This window comes from Pelmatolapia mariae, linkage group LG6, assembly GCF_036321145.2.
Source record: "Pelmatolapia mariae isolate MD_Pm_ZW linkage group LG6, Pm_UMD_F_2, whole genome shotgun sequence".
In the NCBI taxonomy this organism is placed as follows: Eukaryota; Metazoa; Chordata; class Actinopteri; order Cichliformes; family Cichlidae; genus Pelmatolapia; species Pelmatolapia mariae.
This window is the reverse complement of record NC_086232.1, coordinates 14,562,138-14,584,209: the sequence shown is the minus strand read 5'-3', so window position 1 is coordinate 14,584,209 and position 22,072 is coordinate 14,562,138. Positions and strand designations below refer to the sequence as shown.

At 38.3% G+C, this 22,072-nt stretch overlaps 3 protein-coding genes across 3 annotated transcripts; 1 reads left to right on the top strand and 2 right to left on the bottom strand.

Annotated features, from left to right (window-relative positions):
- Positions 1–302: 302 nt before the first annotated feature.
- On the bottom strand, positions 303–3,064 carry LOC134629689 (perforin-1-like). The gene is made up of 8 exons (XM_063477214.2): positions 3,053–3,064; positions 2,687–2,965; positions 2,506–2,585; positions 2,166–2,178; positions 1,682–1,839; positions 1,465–1,603; positions 1,304–1,384; positions 303–800 (listed from the first exon to the last, which is right to left on the bottom strand). The coding sequence occupies exons 1-8, from the start codon at positions 3,062–3,064 to the stop codon at positions 303–305; spliced, it is 1,260 nt and encodes a 419-aa protein (XP_063333284.2).
- An 8,875-nt stretch (positions 3,065–11,939) lies between these two features.
- pin1 (peptidylprolyl cis/trans isomerase, NIMA-interacting 1) lies at positions 11,940–18,772 on the bottom strand. Its single transcript, XM_063475886.1, has 5 exons — positions 18,618–18,772; positions 15,383–15,465; positions 14,483–14,591; positions 14,291–14,401; positions 11,940–12,833 (listed from the first exon to the last, which is right to left on the bottom strand). The coding sequence occupies exons 1-5, from the start codon at positions 18,673–18,675 to the stop codon at positions 12,724–12,726; spliced, it is 471 nt and encodes a 156-aa protein (XP_063331956.1). The 5' UTR covers positions 18,676–18,772; the 3' UTR covers positions 11,940–12,723.
- A 109-nt stretch (positions 18,773–18,881) lies between these two features.
- On the top strand, positions 18,882–21,092 carry ubl5 (ubiquitin like 5). Its single transcript, XM_063475887.1, has 5 exons — positions 18,882–18,987; positions 19,289–19,352; positions 20,306–20,389; positions 20,475–20,512; positions 20,815–21,092. Exons 2-5 carry the CDS (start codon positions 19,297–19,299, stop codon positions 20,856–20,858), a joined length of 222 nt encoding a protein of 73 aa, XP_063331957.1. The 5' UTR covers positions 18,882–18,987; positions 19,289–19,296; the 3' UTR covers positions 20,859–21,092.
- The last annotated feature ends 980 nt before the right edge of the window (positions 21,093–22,072 follow it).

The following is a 22,072-nucleotide window of genomic DNA, read 5'->3' as shown; positions in this document are numbered from 1 at the left end:
TCGTCAGAAGAAAAGTTGATAAAATAAATAAAAAATGTTGTATTGTTCGATACATATGCGTACCAAACCGAAAGCACTGTATCGAACGGTTCAATATCGATACGAGTATTGTTGCACCCCTAGTATATAATATAATATATATAATATAATAAGAGATAAGCTACCTGGAAACAAGGTGGGGCTTGATTAAACCTGGCCAAACTGTCAGCATTTTGGTGTCAATTGATTTAAGACCTATATGACGTTTAGATAAGGAAACAACTCAAGAATTAAAAAACTTTCAGGTCTTGACCTCAGCTTACTCACCTGTCAGACGTACCCCAAGTGTCTCCCGACAGATCCCAGGCTTGAATTTTGGTCACAATCAGTACTCCCCTCCTAGCCTTTATAGGACAGCAGTTTGTATCCAGGTTAACTAGGTCCTGACAAGATGGGGGATTTTCTACGGAAAGCATGATGTTATCATTTAAGTACTCATTCAAAGCAGTCTTCATCCCTTCCTTTTTTGCCTCAGTTGGCATCAGCTCATACAATGCCAGAAGGGAGTATGAAACAGAGTCTGGGAGATTCTTCAAGCTGTTCAGCCAATTTCTGAAGCCCACAGAGTCATCAACATTGAGGGCAAAATCCCCTGACCAATCATTGCCTCCTATCACCTCAGTGTGGTGTTGATGGAGACCAGCACCGTACCAAGTAGTCTCATCCTTGTTTTGTAGGACCTTCATGCAAGACTGTTCAACACTATATAATTTTTCCTTCCCCAAGCCAACCGAAAATCCCTTTGATAAACAGGCGTGAAACTGAAAGAGAGAAAGACAAATGCCATGTATATTTAATAGCTATACACTAAATGGCAGTTTGGTGTTTTCATAGAGTTTTATTGCTGCTTTTCCTAAAATAATGGTTTAAATTATTATATATAAATATATTTTGTCTTGAAAAGATCTAACCGTAAGGCTAACTGATCTACTTATACTTTATTTAGAATAAGATTTTTTTTAAATAAGGTTACTGAAGGCAAATAACAATTACATATAGAACTAAAATCCATTATTATTGAGCTTACATTGTTTTCAATGTGCACCACTATTCATAGCTGGTTTTGTTGGATGTAAAATTCTACAATGATTAAATGTAATTTAAACAATTTAGTTTAATCATCGACTAGACAATGAAGATTTTCATGAAACTGCCATCACTGTAAATCTGTGCGCACCGGGTCTTTCATGGCAGTGGTAACCTAATGTGTGTAAATGGAGTGTGTGCAGTCTGTGGGCAGGCACATCTGCTTCATGTACAGTACCTCATGTGAGTTTAGTCCGTTCAGTCTGGACAAACAGGTTCGTGCAGCTGTGATTCTCCTTAGTTGGCCCCCAAGGAAAACCTGCAATTTGGTACAATATTGTTATCTTAAAAAAAGGTGTGTGTGTGTGTGTGTGTGTGTGTGTGTGTGTGTGTCTTGACCTTGTGGATGTAGTGCGTGCCATAGGTATGTATCAGTCTGTAATACTGATCGCTGGTGGCGGAATTGTAGTGACTTGGCAGATTGTCCACATCCCTCTTGAACTCTGGGCTTAAAGGTGGTCTGCTTGCTACACGGAAACTAGACACAAAGAGACTAATTAGGTAATTATCTTAACAGAAACAAACTAACTGACAGGAACTTATTTTTAGAGCCTACCTATAATATTTGCAGGTGATCCCATGTACACTGAAGGTGTACCGATCCTCTTCAGCCCTTGCTGCAGCAAATTTAAATGCTTCGGAACGTGTTCCTCCCACAAACAAGCGATCACTCAGAACTATATTCAAATTTAGGCCATCGTGATCAAGCACCGCCTGCATTACATACATTATAAGTTACATCATTTAGGGGAACGTAACATAATCACTTCTTTTTTTCTAGGTTCCTTTGTTCAGATGCTGTATCTCATTTGTCATGGTATCCTGATCACATTATTAAAAGAAAAGGGCATTTTTAATTGAACACAATATACTTTTTAGCATTGGGTGAAATTAAATATATTGAGATATGAAATATTTAAGATTTCATGTTTTCTTTAGTGCCATGCTGGAGATTTAAAAAAATCAGCAAGCTGTGTTTTATTATTTAATCGACTGAAGTATTAATTGTATTTCAATAATAGGTGTAATATGTTTCATACCTTCATCAGTGAGCTGTGGATACAATGCAAAGGAAAGGATCTCTGTTAAATTTCACTACTGATTTCTTCAAACGGTTCATTAAATTTTCTATTCATATATTGACAGAGGATGTTAATGGGACATTTAGCTTTTACACTTTATTAGACATATTAAAGACAATTTAGGATCCAGAAGAATATTGTTACATTATTTTATTTGTCCATGGCAAATACAACATTTAACCCGCACTTTGATGCCAGCTTTTATGGTGAGACACAAGTCTGTGTCCTTGGAGATATTACATAAAAGACATAAAGGCTGTTAGACTTTTAGTAATTATAACAAGGTATAATACTATACCCAACATAGTTGTGTATACTGCTGTCAACAACAGTGTTGCACTGCCTGAATGCACGCCAGTCCACTACAGAGACTGGCACCTGAAAATAGAAGACAGAATATCATGATTAATAAGTACAAGCTATGTGTAAGCCATGTTTAACTCACTGCACAAAATTATTTATTTATTTATTTATTTTACTTTCTGCAGCCTGTTGCCTTGAAGGGGGTTGGTACAGAGAGTACAGTCGCCATCTGGAGTCAGGTAGGTCCTCACATCAGCCACATAGGCTGATGTTCGTCTCAGCCTGACCAAGTCGAATCCCTCCCCCACCAGGTTGTAACCTGGTACAAAGGGAGCAGACTCACACTCGCTGTTGTTCCCAGTTTGACAGGAGAGAACAGGGGAGTTGTATGACAGAAGGAGGATCAGGCAGATAGGAGGTGGGGTTGAAAAGAAGAGCATAGCTTCAGTCACAGACTGAAAGGTGGGAGAGATAAAGATTTTCAGTTAGGTCCATATTTTCTTTTAGACAGCAACACATATTTCGTAACTTTAGTTGTGTACCCAAAAATGCATAGCTATGAAATATACTAAAGTTAAAATTTGCAGGATTAATTTTCCCATTATTTAATAATTAGGTCCTGAGAGGATCAAAAGTGCTGCTTTTCTGTTTAGAAGCTGTGGCTTTGAACCAATGAGGTGGTTAAAGGACTTTCCACTTATCCCTTTTTAAGTGACTGCAAACAAAACAAGTCCATTGAAGATGAGGCCACCTCAAATTTTTCTTGTAAAAGGGAAAAAACACTGTTGACATCTGTGAAGAAAGGCCTGAACTTTTACAGAAGACAGGATATGATAAAGACAAATCCCATTCTCAACATTCAGCCAAGTGAAGAACAACCTACGACAGGTAGGAGTTACACAATATTGTGCAAAATGGGTTTAAAAACATAAACAACTGTGGGATACTGTTTGTCCGTGATTTAGACAGGGGGAACAAATCGTGGCAGGATGAGCCTGATATTATTTGTATCCCACTGTAACTTTACTGTATAAAGAGCTAACATCTCCAAAATGTCAGGAGTAGTTAGTCATTACAAGAAGTGTTTGTGAACTAAAAATCAAGAATGTGGGATACTGTTTGTCCGTGATTTGAAGAGCCCAGCGCTTGCTCCCGAGGAAGGGAAAACCAATTCTGCAGGGGAGACCTATCTTGGTTTGGAAACATATTCAGCTATGCTTCATCTCCTGCTTTGCGTTTGTGTGGGCGCCCCGTGCTAGCAGTGTCCAAGCTTTGTTGTTTTTTTTTTCCCCTTTTCATACCGCGACCCCCCTGCAATGGCTCTGCGCCACACTTTGGGAAGGTCTGCAATAAAACATCTTTGGGTTGAATTAGAGCGGATACTGCAAGTCAGTGTCTGACAAATGCATTTCTGGAAGATTGGATATAAATTACCATAAAAGTAGGGGTGCAACGATACTCATATCAATATTGAACCGTTCGATACAGTGCTTTCGGTTCGGTACGCATGTGTATCGAACAATACAAAATTTTTAATTTATTTTATCAACTTTTCTTCTGACGATGCTGTCTGTGTTGAGAGCTCAGTGGATCTGCGTTCGACTACTCCGCCTAGGCTGCACTGTCGAGCGCAGATCCACTAAGCGCAGCGCAAGCTAGCAAGACAGAAGCTAAGCTCGTTGCAACATGGCAAATTGAACCTCCCCCACTCTCATTCAGATCTGGCCTTTGGAACTATTTTGGTCTTCATGTGAAGTATGACCCTGAAGGTAAGCGCATCATGGACAAAAGTAAAACAGTATGTCGGATGTGCCACGCAATGCTCAATTACATGGGTGGGAACTAGTGCGTTAGCGCAGTTTGCTCGTTAACGTGTTGACGCCGTCCAGCCCCACGCACCGGGCGATCCACGGTAGCTCGTTAACGGAGATTTGCCGTGTTGTGGCGTTAATGTCATTTCAGATTAACGCTGACAGCACTAGTGGGAACACAATGAATATGACTGCACATTTACTCCGACATCATCCTAGTGCAAAGACAAGTGGAAGCAGACAAAAACAACAAGCACGCATGCTACAAACTTTACCCGAGTCATTTAGACAGCCGTTAGCACATGATTCTCCTTATGGGGACCTGATATGTTTAATATGCTGCTGAGAATATACCCCAGAAGAAGCGTATAGTATAGCTTTTATTTTGGAAAGAGCCATTTCTCTGTAATAAACTCTCTTTTCCATGCTGACCGGTTCCAAAAAGAGAGACCACATCACTCCGGTCCTCTGCTCTCTCCACTGGCTCCCAGTTGCTTTTAGGATTGATTTTAAAATTTTACTGCTGGTTTTTAAGGTTCTTAACGGAACTGCACCTCCTTACCTGGCAGAGCTTCTTAGCATTTACTGCCCTAGGAGATCTTTGAGGTCAGCAGATTTGATGCTTTTAGATGTTCCCAGGTACAGATTAAAGACAAGGGGGGAGAGGGCTTTTGCTGTGGCTGCACCCAGACTGTGGAACAGTCTACCCCCTCACATCAGATTCTCCACAAGCCTAGGAACTTTTAAAACTGCTCTTAAAACGCACCTATTTTCACTGGCTTTTAGCAAGGTTTAACCTATTGTTTTTAATTAATTGTTTTATTTGTGAGGCATTTTATGTACCTGTGTTTTATAGCATTTTTATTTGTATTTTATTGTACAGCACTTTGGTCAGCCTCGGTTGTTTTTAAATGTGCTTTATAAATAAACTTGACTTGACTTGATGACTTGACTCTTTTCCAAAGATGAGGGATTTCTCCATGAGATATTTATTTTTTTATTACTTTGTCGTTTCAGCAACATTAAATTTAAAAACTGTACTTTTGAGTTAAAATATATATTTATAATTTTAATAAATGACAAATGAAAAAAGCATGAACATTTTTTTTGTATCGAAAAAATATCGAACCGTGACACCAAAGTATTGAACCGAACCGTGAATTTTATGTATCGTTGCACCCCTACATAAAAGTATTCCAAACCTGGTGGAAAGTCTTCCTAGAAGAGTTGAAGCTGTTATAGATGAAAAAGGGTGTGCTGAAACCAAACTAAGCTTAAGCTCAATTTAAACATATTATCCTGTGTATGAAAAAATCTTTTAATCTTTTCACTGTATTTGTAACAATAGTTTAAATCCATTTCCAAAACAGCTGGGAAGCTGTGTAAAATTTAATGAAAGCAGAGTGAATACCATTTAAACTCTATGCTTAACTGAAAATAGTAAATGTACAACATTTAAAAGATTGAGAAATGTTTTATGTAAAAAAAAATAGAAAATTTACTTTCATGCCAGAAACACGTGTTTAAGAAATTATGGACAGCACATGCAGCACTGTGTTGCATCACTTCATCTTTCAATAACACTCTTTGTTTTTGGTTTTTGAAATCCAAATATTTTTTGTTCACTAGTTGGTTTTATCATATTTGCTGAAAGGGTTTCTGCTGCCAGATAGTTTGGCATCTCCTCGGCTATTTTTTTGCATTGCTTTGGGTGATAAGTCTGGACTCCTGGCAGGTCCATTTGAATCTTTCACTAACAGTCATGCTGTTGTAATCGGTTCAGACTGTTCTCAGCTAAAGCTACAGATAACAAAATTTTATCTGTTGTGAGCCTAACATTGCGTGCCAGAACAAAAACACTTGGCCCAAAGACATGGAGCCAAAGACATGGCCAAGTTGGCATATGATTGGCTGAGAGGTAAGTTTGCAGTGCTGGCCGACAGATCAAGTGTAGTAGACTCAGCTGAGTGTGGAGCGAAGGATTTGCTTGTGGTGTGATCCACTGGACTACTGGTAGTGGATCCAACCACCAAACCTGAAGCGCACCCAAATTCCAGATCCAGCTCTTTAGCAGTTCTACTGGAAGGCAAAATCCCTTTATTTTGTTAATATCCTTCCACTTGCCACAGAACCACTCAGAATGAGATTATGTGTGCTAATAAATAACTTAAATAAATGTAATTAGTACTCACATTCTCATGAACTGGCAGGCTGTTATGAAAAATGCATCCAAATGCAAAGTGAAACTCTGTTCGTGAACTGCAGCAGCGACAGAATTTAAAGTCTGCCACAGGTGTTAAAGTCCAACAGCAGCATTCATTCAAATTAACGCTTGCGTCACTCAGGATATTTACATTCATTACATTTTTTTAAACTAATTTTTGCTGTCTCAAAGTTGTTTCCTCTCAGATACTTAAATTTAAAGAAAAAATGAATTGCAGGTCGATGAACAGTGAACATCTTAAGACTAAGAAAGTCCTTGCACTGTGTGTGTGTGTGTGTGTGTAATGTGTGTGTGTCACACTGGCTCTTTCATTTGCACTAGTTAATTGGTCTTTCATTTAAGTTTTCTTTTCAAAATGGCCACCAGTAATCATAATAATGATTTTTTTTTTTTTTTTTAAAGAATTGTAAATAAACTTGTAATGTGAAAAAACCTATTAATTAACTAAAATAAAAATAAGAACTAGACTTTTTACATTTCTGAAAATGTAATTAACTGAAACAATTTTGTAAGCTAGGAAATCTAAAAAAGCAAAATAAAATAAAATAAATACAGGGAATATTCTTAGTTTTAGTATCTCTCACTTTGGTAAGGATTTTATCACAACTTGCCTAATGAGGCTTTGATAAATGTGTTCATTGAGACTTTAGATAAAAGTCAACTGTTTTCAAGATGTAATGGCTGTACTGTACTCTTCATCCAATAATAAAACTAATAAAATAATAAATGATGAAGAACAAAATAAACACAGAAACTAATAAAGTAAAACAAAAACATTTCAAACAATAAAAACTAAACTGAAACAAGAAAATCCACTTTGGAAACGACCTAAAACTAAGCTGAATTAAAAGCAGAAAGTCGGTACGACGTTTTACACAATCTAATTAGTAAATACAAAACTTTTTAACTCTGGATTTAACATTTCCAAGGGATCCAGTTACAATAGTTGATACAATACTTTGCATTATGAATACAATTTATAATCCTATTTACCTTTTAACCACCCAATTTCTGACAACATATTTAGGGTAGAGTTATGACTGTATTGTACCAACTTATTATCATTGTGTGAAGCATTGTGTGATCCAATTTATGTTACAGTGCTATGAATAAAAAGTAAGGAGAAATGACTCAACTTTCATCAGATGTGATGTAACAGTTGATATTGCTAAACTGAGATGCTTGTGACTTTTTCAGTGTAAGAACCAGGATGAGTTTCAAAGCACTGGTTTCTTCTCCTGCTTCTGTAGATGTGGCTTAAGTTCACAGACAGCTGAACAGTACAGGTCCTCAAAACCTTGGGGTGAAAAGTGGTGTTATGCAAAACATCCTGTCTGGTTCCTGTACCAAAGTTACCATCAGAACTTTATTGACCTGTGTCCCTAACATCACTGTGATGACGGTACTGGAGAAACTAGTCTCAGCCTGCTGAAGACCACAGGTGAAAACATCTGTGCAATTTACAGACATGCCAAATCTGAAAGTGGATGACTGGACCATTTACATGCATTTACATCCCCCTCTATTTATATTTATATTCTAACTCTGTAACATGCAACTTCTCTCGATATTCTGCTACTGGAAACTGAATTTCCTGGAGGAACCCATCCGAGGGATTAATAAAGTTCTATAGAATCTAATCTAATCTAATCTAGAGACCTTAATTCCCCCTTGATAGCAATACCTACACATTAAGGATCACTTTCTTTGATTTCTCAAGTGTATTTACACAATTCAATTCAATTTTATTTATATAGCACCAAATCACAACAACAGTTGCCTCAAGGCGCTTTATATTGTGCAGTAGATCGTACAATAATAGATACAGAGAAAAACCCAACAATCATATGACCCCCTATGTGCAAGCAATTCAGCCTCTGCTTGTCAGAGAAGCTACAGGAAATGTGTAGGAAAAATGTAAACCCTCCACCTACATCCAGAGGACAAAAACAAAAAATGCAGATTTAGGACATTTTCAGTGGTTTCATGTTTCAGACCTGAAATCCATGTCCATCTTTTACATACAGTCTAATAAAACAAACCAAATCAGCCTCTAAAATGTTTTGCCTGTATAGAATAGTTTTCGATGGCCAAATTAGTTAAAAAAATACTATCTTTGGACCCCACTTCGGATTTTAGGCCTATGCTAATTAAAATTAGTAAAGAAGATTACATGTTGTAATGCATACTTAAATATGTAAAAGGAACAGTTACATTTTGTTATTTTCACTGCAGGAAACAGCTCGTAAAAGAGGTCAGGCCTGTTTACAAACAGCTGATTCTGAGAATGGGAAACAAATAAAGGCAACTGGGAGGAATCCAAGGACACTGCGTATGAGAAGTGACAGGAGATGGGGTGAAATAAGGCGAAACAAACAGGGCAAAGATTGCAATGGTAAAAACATCTACCTTTGGAGAACACAGACTTTAGATTAAATATTTACAAACAGCAGAACCAACAGTAAATATTTGTGGGTACATAAAAACACACACACACATTTGAAGAGTCAACCCACAGGTAACATTTAAATCTTTCCAGAGTTTGAGTAGAGAATACTATGAGACCTAACATGACAGACAGTATATAACAAACAAACATTATATTGTACTGAAGGAGACTTTAAACTAGTAATAGAGACACATCAACAGCAAAGGTTCCTTACCTTGGTCACTATTCAAGTGGTCATTTACTCATAGATTTCCATAAAGTCAGGATTCATATTTAATCTAGAGCATCCTCTTTATAGCTCGAGGCTGTAACCATTGGAAACCTTTCATCTGTCCTTTACCATCCATTTCATTTTGTGCAATCCACTCTTCCAAGTTTGTGTGGTTTTCCCATCTGACCAGATGCATCTTCGTGCACAATCTTTTTAATTTATCACCACACTGTGTTTATGTGCTAAAAGAGAAATTATTTCCTTATTAAAACCGATTCTGAAATGCGATTTCACTAATAACCGTGGCAGTTTGTCTTAAAAGAACAAGTGTAATCTCCACATTATGACTTTTTTCTCAAAATTCTGAGTCTATTTTCAAAATGATCAATAATATTTGTTTTCTTAAATTGTACCCTCAGCTGAATTTGTGGTTGTATTAACAAAATTTCTGGGTGGTGCAGAGGTTTGTGCTTTATTTTGGGGAAATACTTATATTGTTATATATCTTAGTGTCATATTAGTCTAATCTTTAGCACTAATTAGCTTCTAAGTGTGCCTGTTGCACCGACACAGTTTATGAAGACAGCTTCTGAATCAAGGTAACTAGAATGAGCTGCTAAATTAGCACTCCATCATATTGTCCAAGTATGGAAACTTCTGGCTCCAAAAAACTAACATGACCAAAACGACACAAGCTTATGCTTCAAACTACATAGCATGAATCAAATTAGTGTTTTGTTGGAATTGATTTCTTTTACTCTATTTGTGCATTGTGCAGCGTGTGCAGCAGAATACACATGCATGTGCAGACTGGAGTCAGGGTGCCCTGGAAAAGTACTGGAGGCTGTAAATTCTGGTGTGTGTAGGGAGGAGTTTTCTCTCCATCTCTCCACAGGGAGATGCCCACTGCAGGAGATGTATGATGAGCCGAGAGCCACACCAAATCCCAAATAAGGGAAAAGCCAAGTATAAACCACAGCTACACTTTTTAACCAATCATATTAATATTCTGTTTGTGTGACTCATGATAAAAGTGTTTACTGCTTGGGTGCAGTGACCTTTGTCTGTTTGGCTCACTAAACAGAGGAAGATACACAGCAGTCATTCTAATTTGAACCTTTACCCGCCTAATAAATTTCAAAAACTTATACTTTGAGTTTACTCATCTTCTCTCATAATAAAAAGACCCCACAGTTTTCTCTGTGGTTACATACATATATTCTTTTATAATGTGATCTACAGGAGTTTTTTTCTGGCCTTTAGAAAGAACACAGCAGTCGATAGTATCAATACCAATGCAGGTATTGGTATCGGATCAATAATAGCAACGTACGATCAATACTTTATTTCTATCCTCCAAGTTCAGTCTGTACCCCACTGAATGAAAACACACACTATGAAAACTGTCTGAACCTTTTTGTGTTGACTGTCACATGTTAATAGCCTTTTGCACATTTAAACAACAGAAATGGGTCAATTTCAGACTTTCAGGCATATTTACATACCAGATCTCCAAAAAGGTGTGTTTTTTGTCGTGTTAACTAATTTAAGTGCAATGTAAAAATCCCAGTGAGTTAGGGATCATTAAAATATGTTCAGATATTGCAAAATAATGATGATTAATTTAATAAGTCATGACACACTCCATAATCTTCCCAACAAAGCTGCCCTTCTTATGTTAAAAGTATGTGTATATGTGCACATGTGTATTGGCATCGGCAGTCCTGGGCCTGTATTTGGTATCAGATCAATACCAAAACTTGCTGTATCTCACAGCACTATAACGCATATGGTTTGAGGAACTTCCACACAGCCTTTATAACATTTTCTATAAGAGAAACATTTTTTTATCCAGATGTGATGGTGTCCACTGGCCTAATCACGATTAGCATGATTATTTATAAAAATTCAGATTAAAGATTTAGATGTTAATTTTATGTACATGCCTAGTAGTGAAGTTGACACGCATGCTTAAGCAATAATTCACCAATAAAAACGTGTTATTTGTTATTTTCACTGCAGAAAACAGCTTGTGAAAGAGGTCAGGTGTGTTTACAAACAGAGCTGATTCTGAGAATGGGAAACACATAAAAGCATTGGGAGGAATCCAAGGACAACGTACGTATGAAACGTGAAAGGAGACAGTGGTGAAATGTTGAAAACATTTGCCAAGGGAGAACCAGGGCTTTACAGTCAAGACGTCTAGTGACTACAGAACCACCAGTACATGTCTGTGGGTACATTAAAAAGATACATTTAAAGATATGACTAAATTGCAACACTAAGGTTTATGTAGAACAGACCTGGGCACTGAACCAGGTCAGTCAGTCACAACTGTTTGGTGTTAACCACTGCACCAAACAATGGTTGACACCAAACAGTTTTTCATTTCTATAAATCAACTTGAAAACAAACCTAAAATACCAGTGTCTATTATTGTGCTTTATGACAGCCTAAATATGAGTAGTGGACAGCAGCTTTTACAGATTTTAATTACATCAGTTTTATGCAGTTTGTTTTTCCATTTGTCCTTTAATATTTTTCATATGGAACCTTTTCCCCCAATAGATTTCTTTTGTTGGGATGAGAAGCAAGAAGCAGTTTTCCTTTAATGCACTGCATTGCTCACGTTTGAAAGGTCTTTATTTTTATAGGATATGAAAAAAAAAGCCTCACGTACAAAAACTAAGGATATATACAGACCTGTTTTGAAGACCCAACACATAACACCAGCTCAGAGGTTTAAAACCGATATGCAATCTACACTTTAGTCACTTCCTGTCTCTTCCTAAAGAAACTGGAAACGCTTGAAGATGGTTAAATCATGGAAATAAAGAAAACCAGACTTACAAAAAGAGATTTTATTTTTGCCTCAATGACACAACAGTGTTAACAGTTCATCTGAACATTGATGGTTTTAAAAGCTGTGGAGATTATTGTTAAAACCTGCAAGCTTTCAACGGCGCCATCAAGGCATATCCAAAGGCCAGAAATCATGCATTTTCAGAGTGGATTGTGGAAAGAAATAATTCCATTTTTTGAATAATGGAAAACACAAAGATTAACTCTAGTAAACTCAGAACAACAGTGCTTTCTCCATCTGCAGGGATGCTGCTAATATTAGAAAGTATTTGAACCTATTTTCCAAAACAGTTAAGGAACTGCTTTGGCACACATACAGTGGAAATGGGAAATCTTATAGGGAAACATACAGTAAGTGGTCCTTTAGAAGTCATGCACATACCAAGAAGACTTTAAATAATCCTCACTCATATGAAAGTTTCCATAGGGCGGTCACTTCAACAGGCACTGTCATCGTTAATAAAAGAACTTAAAGAATAATAGTTTAATGGTGCTTGGAACAAACGGATCCTGCCTAAAATGATGCGATGCAGGCTTTAAGCTTTGTTTACTGGGGTGCTGTGTGCCATTAAAATAATCTGCAGGATTGACTGGGTTAGACTTTGTATGTGTGCTTGATGATGGAAGAGAAAAGTACAACGTGTGGAGTCTTCTTGTCAACCAGTGCGTAAGATGATGTGGACTCCAGAGTCAGTAAAAACAGGGCCGCTCATGTCTCCCACTTTGAGAGCAAAGGAGGCGTCTTCAAAAGGCTTCTGCATCTGACCTAAAGCAGAAAAACACACTGAGCCATTATCCAAATAAAAACTCATACAACATGATGCACATCAGCACGTGCATCTATAGTTAATCATTCATTTGTATGACTATTTCATATTAATGACATATTTAGCTAATTTACATTATTAGTTACATTCATTTCTTTATTCAGTTCAGTTCTACAGAGTTTGTGCAACTAGATAACAGCCTTCTACAGGCTAAGCCTACACTTGAAGCCACTTAGGTGTTCGATGGCTGGGGTCACACGGTGCCACTCTTATGAATGAAACTTGAGAAAATCCAATAAATCCAGCTGTGCTTACCTTGCCCATTTAACACCTTTAATGCTTTCAATTGGTTGCATTTGTTGTTCAACAGTTCTCTTAGTTTCCAGCGTATCACAAACTGTTTGCTCCTTCCAAACAACAACACCTGCTGAAAATTACCTGTGCCTACCTTAAGTACCACACCATAACCATTCAAAAAGTGACCCCTAGTGGCACACATAGGTAACAACACAAAAACAGCTCCTACAAGCCTAATATACAGTTTCAGGTCAAACAAATACTAATATCAGCCGATGGCAATCTGAGTAAAAATAAAGAGCAATTTTTAATGATTGTATTTAGTAACCCTAATAACTGGTTGTGCTTACCTTAACAGCAAGAACTGCAAACAAGTGTTTGTGATAACTGCCAATAATCTTTTTCACTTCACTGTGGACAAATTTGGGCCAACTCTTCTTTGCAGAATTGTTTTAATTCAGCCACATTGGAGGGTTTTCAAGAACCAATGGCCAGAGCAACTCTATAGGATTTAAGCTACATTGAGAGGTGGACTTACTGGTGTGTTTCAGATCATCATAACAAATGAGGTCATCACTTAAAATTACTGGCAGTCACCAGTGCTACCCCGAAAGCATTAAAGCCTCGTAGTTGATGCTCCTATGGTATAAATTTGAAAATCGAGACTTCCTTCTTTATCGCATTCACAAGATTTTTCAGAAAACTTCACCTCTAATATTGACATTTAGGTCGAGGTTAATGAAATTTGAACTTGCCCAAGATTTTTAGGAGATACACCTATAGTGTGACCTTTGCTTTGAGTTATCGCATTCATAAACTTGTGCATTCATGCCACCCATGTGTCAGGCGGAGTGGCGACAATACCACGTCAGCCTTTTATGGCCGAGGGGTAAAAACTGCAACTTCTGTATTTACTCTGGTTATCTTGGTCTCATATTGAAAATTGATTGATGTTTGAAACGTGTGACAAATATGGAATTAAACTGTGCTCACAAACTGCTGGTTTAACTTGTCACTACTGTCAGTTATTTATGCACTGAATGTTTGATCACTTGATGGAGAGCTATGTGCAGGATTTCTTTTCATTCAGAAAGACAGATGAAGGAGATGCTGAATGGGAGACTGCACTGAACAGAGAATGACATCATGCCATGCATACCTCTACCAAACAGTCCCAGATCTCCACCATTCTTAGCGGAGCTGCAGTCGCTAAACTGAGAAGCCAGGGACTCAAACTTCTCCTGTCCAGACTTGATCTGTTCTATGTACTCTGCACAGAAGACAGAAGATATTAAATACATTCATCAGACTTCGTAAAATCTCCTCTCCCTCTCTGTGCTGCCTTACTTACTCTGAATCAAATCCAAGGCCTCATCTTTAGATCGTGTAATGTTTTGTTCCCTCCAGGAAGATGGACGACGCGACTGATTATGCTTCACCAAGAGATGAGAGCAGCGTACCTGAATTTTAAAAAATATATACGTATACAAATATATCAGTATTTGTGTGTTAACACTCCAGATGTTGGAGTATCAGAACCACTTTACAATTTGGATGGCAGAATTTCAACTTCACAGCAAGTCATGCAGCCCTACAACTACATTTGACTGGTTCTTCCTTTGACCTTCCACCAGATGTCATGAACATACAAGAACACCAATCAACATTACATAAGTTGCAAGTGTAAAAGAAAAAAAAAAACTAAACTCTTTAGTCCTAGAATAATAAAATAAATTACTGTTTCAGTCCACCAGGGGGTGCTGTTGATTTTTTTTCCCCTGTCTGCTTCATAACTAAGTATTGTGCTAAGATAAGATACATACTGATCAGCAATGACGATAACCATTAGCTAAGTAAATGCACACAGTTGTCCATCAGTCTTTATTAATAATCATGTGAAATATAATACTGTTAATAACGGAATTCCATTTCTCTGCACCGTTCCTCCTATCACTATTTAAATGCATACGTGTCATATTGCAGGCAGCTCCCTGATGTCTTACAGGAACATTTCAAATGTTATCCTGGAGAACGCTATGCCCTGGCCAAATTGATTTTTCACAATAGTTGTCAAATCATAAATAATTTGCAGGCATTACCAGTACCCTAGCTGGAATCTGAACAAGCTGTGTAAAATGTGTTTCAGTACCTCTTTAGGGAAAGTAGCACTGACTCATCACGTGCATCAAAAAAAAACAAAAAACAAACAAACAAAAAAAAAACCACGCAGTTACTAAACATTACACACAACCTTATCTGGCTCGCCACGTCCGTCTCCCACTGGACGTTCCCACTGGCTGGCATTAGTGATGTGGTTGAAGTAGTACACTTTGCCTGTTGAAGTAATGACAGAGAACCAGTAAATTCATTAAGTTTTATTAAGATCTTTTTAAACACATGTAAACACAACACAGACTCTGCCGCTACCCATTCACCCAGTACAAGATACTGTGCTACAGCAACTGGCCTCACTTCACACAAAAATGTCAAACACTTGAGTTTTACACAGGGATGGCCGACACTGACATTTAAACTAAACAAGTTATCCTGGAGTACACCTGAGAGTTCGAGCCATCATTTAAGCTGCTAAATGTCCACCTTTCTTCGACAGCTGATCACTGATGATGTGTGTAAGTCACTGTAGTGAGCTGCTAAAAAGAAAAAAAGAAAAAACAACCAAACTGCTTCCTGCCATGACTGTAAATAAAGGTAATGAGAGAAGAGCATCAGAGACGCTATCAAAAAGCCACAATAACCAAAACTGACTAAAAAAAGCTTATTGTGTGAGTTTACAACTATGAGCGAAGCCTTTTATATTAGGGAAAGGCCATCTGCACAGGAGAAAATAAATATCGCAGGCTGTCTTCATAGAAGAACCACCTTTGAATCCTTCACGGCCTTTCAGCAAAAAGGTGTAAAAGAAAAAAAAATGCTGCACTTTTAAAAGACCTTTCTCTAGTTTAGGATTCAATTGTACTTAAAAAAAAAAAACACTGAGTCAACTATTCGGTTTCTTCTGTTTTAAAAGTAATTATTTTAAGACTGTTTTCATGGACCACTGATTCATTTATTAGGCCAATCCCCTTCTAACCAGCCCTGGACCTTCACACCTCATATTTATATAGCAGCAGTTTTGCTTGACATTGTGTCAGCCTGCTTCTCTACAGAAACATATCCACCATATTGGAGTGGACGTGGAAAGGGTCACTGTAACATGACCTGCGACCTTAAAGAACAAGTACAACAGGTACTGTTGCCAGCTGCAGTCCAACATCATGAAACTCGATTTCATCCTCAGGATTAGAGACTCATTGAGCGAAAGGCTGACTGCGCTGCTCGACTGTTTTTATCTTTGCAAATAAAGACTTCCAGGTAAGCTGCTAAATGGTATATGCTCTGACACACAACCCTGCTACCGCTAATGTTCACAGATCAGCTCTTTTGCAGTGCTAACATTTTCATGTGTGGTTTCATAAGACCAAGATGGTGAAAGCCCAACTGCCACACTGCAAGTTTCAAAGCTGGTGCCCACAAACCACGGGGTGACATTAAAGTGGCTCTGCCCAGCTTTTATATGCTTTGGGTGCTTTCCATGACTCAAGCATGCCTCCTTTCTTCCTTTGGTCAGGCTCCATCTTCATATAAAGCAATTAGCTTGTTGTCCAGTACTAGTTGGCAACTAGCTGCTAGCACTGTCACTAGGAGACGGCTCTTCCTAGCCATCTCAGAGAGATGTGAAGGAGGTACGTGTCGATGGAGGAGCTGCTGTTGCTAAATGAGAACTTTGTGGTTTCATCGTCAGTGTAGAGTGAGTCACGGTGCACAGCTGGGCCACCTGTCCAACTCACAGACTCCCACACAAGCCATCATTTAAGAACGATTTCAAAGCTTAAAGCAGCTTCTCCTTCACAGTCTGAAAGTGTTTCAAATCTTTAATAGGCCAATTTAAAAAAATAAAAAAAAAAAATCTCTCGAGCCATCTTTACATATGCTAAAAAAATAACCAAATATTAGTATTTTTTATTTTATATCTTCCAAATATTTACCTTTTATTTATTTACTTGCGTTATTGTTACTTCCTTACTTATCGTTATTAGTCGTTGATATAACAGGCTACAAGGTAACAAGGCAGGCAGTACTGTAACATATCACTGTACTAATTTCAGCAACTGCATTACATCATTTCACTATTTGCATTGCAAAAGTTCTTCAATTATCTCAGCAGTGGGCAGATTGAAAGAAAAGAGAGGAAAAAAAATCAAACCAGCAGTTTTCTTCCTGTGCTGCTGTCAGCTGAGTTCAGATTTTTGCAGGGAGGAGGAAAATGGTGGAGCAGTTTACAACATTTGAGAAGTGGCGATGTTGCCATTTCATTGAATGAAAGGATGAGATCACGAAGCGCAAACTGCATCCAGAGCAGAAACTGCTGCATTGTACCATTAACGTAACATCTTTTTACAAACATCTTCACGGTGAAGAACCCAGAGTCGGTGTATCCTGACCCTTAGTCAGCAGCCAGAGCCCAACAGGTAATAAAGGAAGGGATGAGCCATCAGGCTCAGCCTCCATTTCTACCTGTACATGTTTCTACAGTAGAATCAGTGTGGTGGTTGTTCTGAAGGCTCCTTGAGTTTGTTTTCAACTTTGCCACGTGTTATCACTACAAAAAAATAAAAACTCTTACAGCCTCCGTTATGATAGGGGTTTGTGTCACTGTGTGGGATGTAGCCTAAGGCTTATAATGTATCACAAAATGCTGTCAGTCATGTTGCAGGGGAGTAGCGCAAAGTATAACGAGTAGTTTAACAAATTACTTTCTCCAGGGAGTAACTAGGTAATGCAAAATGAAACAAAAACAAATTAAATAAAAGTGACAAGTAATGTTTAAAACTTTGAGCAACGACCCCAGCAATGTTCACCTCACAGTAACTGTTTTCTTTTTTTAAGCAATTTGCTTCTTTGAGGGATGCTAAAACATTTAAGTTAATTGTATATTAAACATTACAGTCTTTCTCCGTGTAACTGTGCTGTATTAGCATTTACTTGTCCTTACAAAACACCATAGCACGAGAGCTATGACGATAACCTGTGTCACGTGAGGAGGGAGGAGAGAGGACGCATAAGTTTAGCATTCTGAAAAGCGTCCTACTGCTGGGACTCGTTCAGTCTGCAGGTGAGGCGCTGGGACGGGCTGACGTCATGCAGGGCCCTGCCGCAGCCAGGTTGAATGAATCAGCTTTGGCGCGATAATGAGGCTAAGGTGCCTAAAACAAGCTGAGAAAACGCCACAATTAAATAAAGACAATGACAGCAGCGACTAACCCCTCGCTGCTTTTAGACTGCAATGATTAAACACGTCACTCCAACCTCGTTTCAGCACTAATGCACGATGCTGAGGTTGCTAGCTACTGAGCTAAGTTCACTATACACTGCACTTTAGCTCACTATTTAGGACACTTAGCTTCTTTTGGCTCGTGTTTTATCACCTGAACTGCGGCTCATTCTTTTCTCCCATCCGGGCGGTAGGTTCTCCTCGTCTGCCATGTTGCTTTCTGCAGCAGCGTTTTCAAATTTGATTTCAATCTAGAAGCCGTGTGACGAACCAAGCTGCAGCTAGGCAGATTACGACAGTTGGCCTGACGTTTATGGCACAAGTTGTTTTCAGTATTAGGTCCGCCTTTGGTGGGGGTTTTTGTTCTGTGATAGGTCTAGCGAGATCGCCAATCATCGTAGTCCTCATTTGATTGGTAGGAAGGCGAATTCGCAACTAAACCAGCTTTACGGTAAGCAGGACCGAGAGGTTTCCAGAAAATATCAGCGAAGGAAATAATTGTTTTTTCTGCTGCACATTTCAAGGTAAGGATGACAGCTTCAGCGTGCGGTTTTTATACGGTGTCATAATGTTTCGGATTTTGAACACATAAAGCTGCCCATGAGTGTATTTAAATATAAGTCCCGTTTGTTTTACATTAACGTGGTGTTGTGAGCTACAGCTAACGTTAGCTAAACAAAACAACCTGGCTGATTTCAGTAGATTTCTGTGCCTGTGATTTCCAGCGCATCTTCTATAAAACAAACTCACTAGGGTTCTCATCTACTTTATCATCTAATACCTTCATTTGTCTAACGTTGTCTCATCTCTTCCTCTTTTCTGCAGACGTAAAGATGATCGAAGTGGTTTGCAACGACCGTCTAGGCAAGAAAGTCCGGGTCAAGTGCAAGTATCCTTTGCTGAAACTCTGAAAATGATGCTGAATATTGTCTCTCAACACACATGTCAAAATAATGTTTTAGGTGCAGACATCTGGGATGTCTTGAGATGAGTTAACATAAGTCAGGATGTTTAACAGTACAGCATTCATCTGCATCTGCTTTCAACGCACCCCTGCTCTGAAATTATGGATTTACTTTTAAGGTGCAAGTAAGGCTCATTTATATTATAGAATAATGTGGACAATAGTTTTACAATGAATCTATTAACATCTGAGTTTCTAGAGTATGTTAGAAGACTAAAATTCAGTGTCACTGTGTATCTTGGCACCCATACTGATTACTTCTTATGACTTATTTCATTCTGTTAATACAGAAACCCACAATTGCAAGTCTTTGATTATAATAGTCATATTTGAGATTTCAGCTTGTAAGTGAACTTTATTTAAAACAAAAAGTCAGTATCTTACATTTTGGTCTTTCAGGTTCTTTTACCTTTTAATATGTGACACTATTTATGTTTATTATTATCAAATGATGCTTAAAAATGGTGCTTGCCACCACTTGCCATCACTTGACAGCAGGTATAATACCACTTGAATGAACGCCACTTGACAATCAGCTAAAAGTCTGATGATTTTCAGTAACTTCTAGGTGTCGCAGCTTGAAGGGATCTTGTTTGGTCGAGTGTTAGAAGTTTTTTGCCAATAATGGGTGCGGAGGCAGTCTGTCACGGGGCTACAGAGAGAGTTGGACCAGTTTAGATAGAGCACTTTAGCCATCCTGCGTGTGTTTTGATTGAGGAAAGCAGAGCGTCCAAAGCTGCTGCGCCGTCCATCTGCAGATCAAAAGAAACAAAATGATACTAGCAGACAACGCTCTGATTTTTTTAACCACGCATTTGTTAAAACTCTGGATGTTTTCCGAGCTGTTACACTGCGCTTCCTTAACTTCGGTGTTTCAGCTCTGAGGATACCATCGGAGATCTGAAGAAGCTCATAGCTGCCCAGACAGGAACACGGCATGATAAGATCGTGTTAAAGAAATGGTGAGCTGCTCAAATGGGATTTGATGTGCTTGATGACAAATAACTCATCTATTTGGACCTAAATGTTGTCCTTTGTTTTCCACAGGTACACCATATTCAAGGACCACGTGTCTCTGGGTGACTGTATCCTTTAAAGGTTTTTTTCCTGTAGTTATACTTATGTGGTTTTAGTTACATTACCTTTAATTTAATAATGATAATGACCATGACATTATTACACCCCACAGAACAACTGCAGTTCTTTTTATTGCACTCACAATGATCCATAACATGAATGTATCCATAAAGTGTTTAAGTCGGTTAAAAAAATATTAACACAGCTGAAGCATCTTTGTAATGCATGTAAATTTGTACCTCTCAGAATCAGCAGAACTGATAGTTGCTGTATTCAGATCACTTGTTGTACTTAACCAAAAACTCTCCAGATGAAATCCACGATGGGATGAACCTTGAGCTGTACTACCAGTAAGCAAGAGGGGAACTACGAGTCAGATGTACAGATGTAAAGATGTTTCTTGCTACAAACACAAACACACATGCACCGCTGGAATCGAAGGTCTCACACAACAAGATGGAGCGTGAGCGACACTCACACAGCAACAATGGAGTTTTAATTTTTCCTCTCAAATTTCTTTGTGAAAGAGACGTTGTTGTTTTTTTTTGTTTTTTTGATATTTTGGAAATAAAACTGATATTTACCTGACTGTGAGAGTGAGTGCTGGTCTTTTTCTCCATTAATTATTTTCTCATACTGGGTGAGACTGGGAAACCTTATGCATCGCTAACTCTTTTCCAAATTACTCTTTGCTTTCCAGCTTGCTGGATGAAGGTAAAGTGTTGGGCAAAAGCATGCAAAAAACATGGAGTTAGTTGCTTTTGATGTTGGTGGTAGAAAGTAGAAGGGATTAATTGGTGCCAATGGGACCTACAAACTTATCAGTGGAATTTGGCAATGATATTTGCCTATGGCTGTGCATCCAACACCATTCACGTGGGGATGTATATGAATAATTTCAGTGGAGGCAAATGGAGACCATCAGGTTTTCTAGGGGCCTTCTGCTCCAACTCCTCCACAAACTTTTAATTAGACGTAGCTTTACCTCTGTACATAAGACCAGTATAGCTAATGAGTTTATCGCATATACGCATTGCAGAAGCTAGATTTACACACATGCTGTTTTCAACAAAAAAGTGCTTGGACTAAAAAAAGTGATACTGGCTGATTAATCAGCTTTGGCAGCAGTTCTCAGACTGTGAGCTGGGGTTAGCGACCAGGGGGAATTTGTATGAAACAAAGTTTAATGATTTAGTTTTTAAAAAGGTGGTTTCTAAAGCTATTGCGCTGACTCTGTAGTATCTTATATTGTTTAATGTTGGGGGGGATAAAGCCAGCGCTAAAACTCCCTGTACACTAAATGTTTAACCTCGATATGTTAAACCATTCTTTACCACATTACTCTGGTACTGGACCACATTTCAGAGGAAATTATAAGACCTTTGTGCATCTAACATGTACTTTTATTTTAGAAACCTTTCTGTAGTGTACTGATCAGATAAGACAGCTATAGCACAAAAACCACCTGCTTGTATTCACTGCATCAGTGTGAATTCATATAAGGTCTATTGTGTAAACTATTTTTGCAGTTCTACATGTCAGGAAGCCCGTGGCATTGATACTTTGAC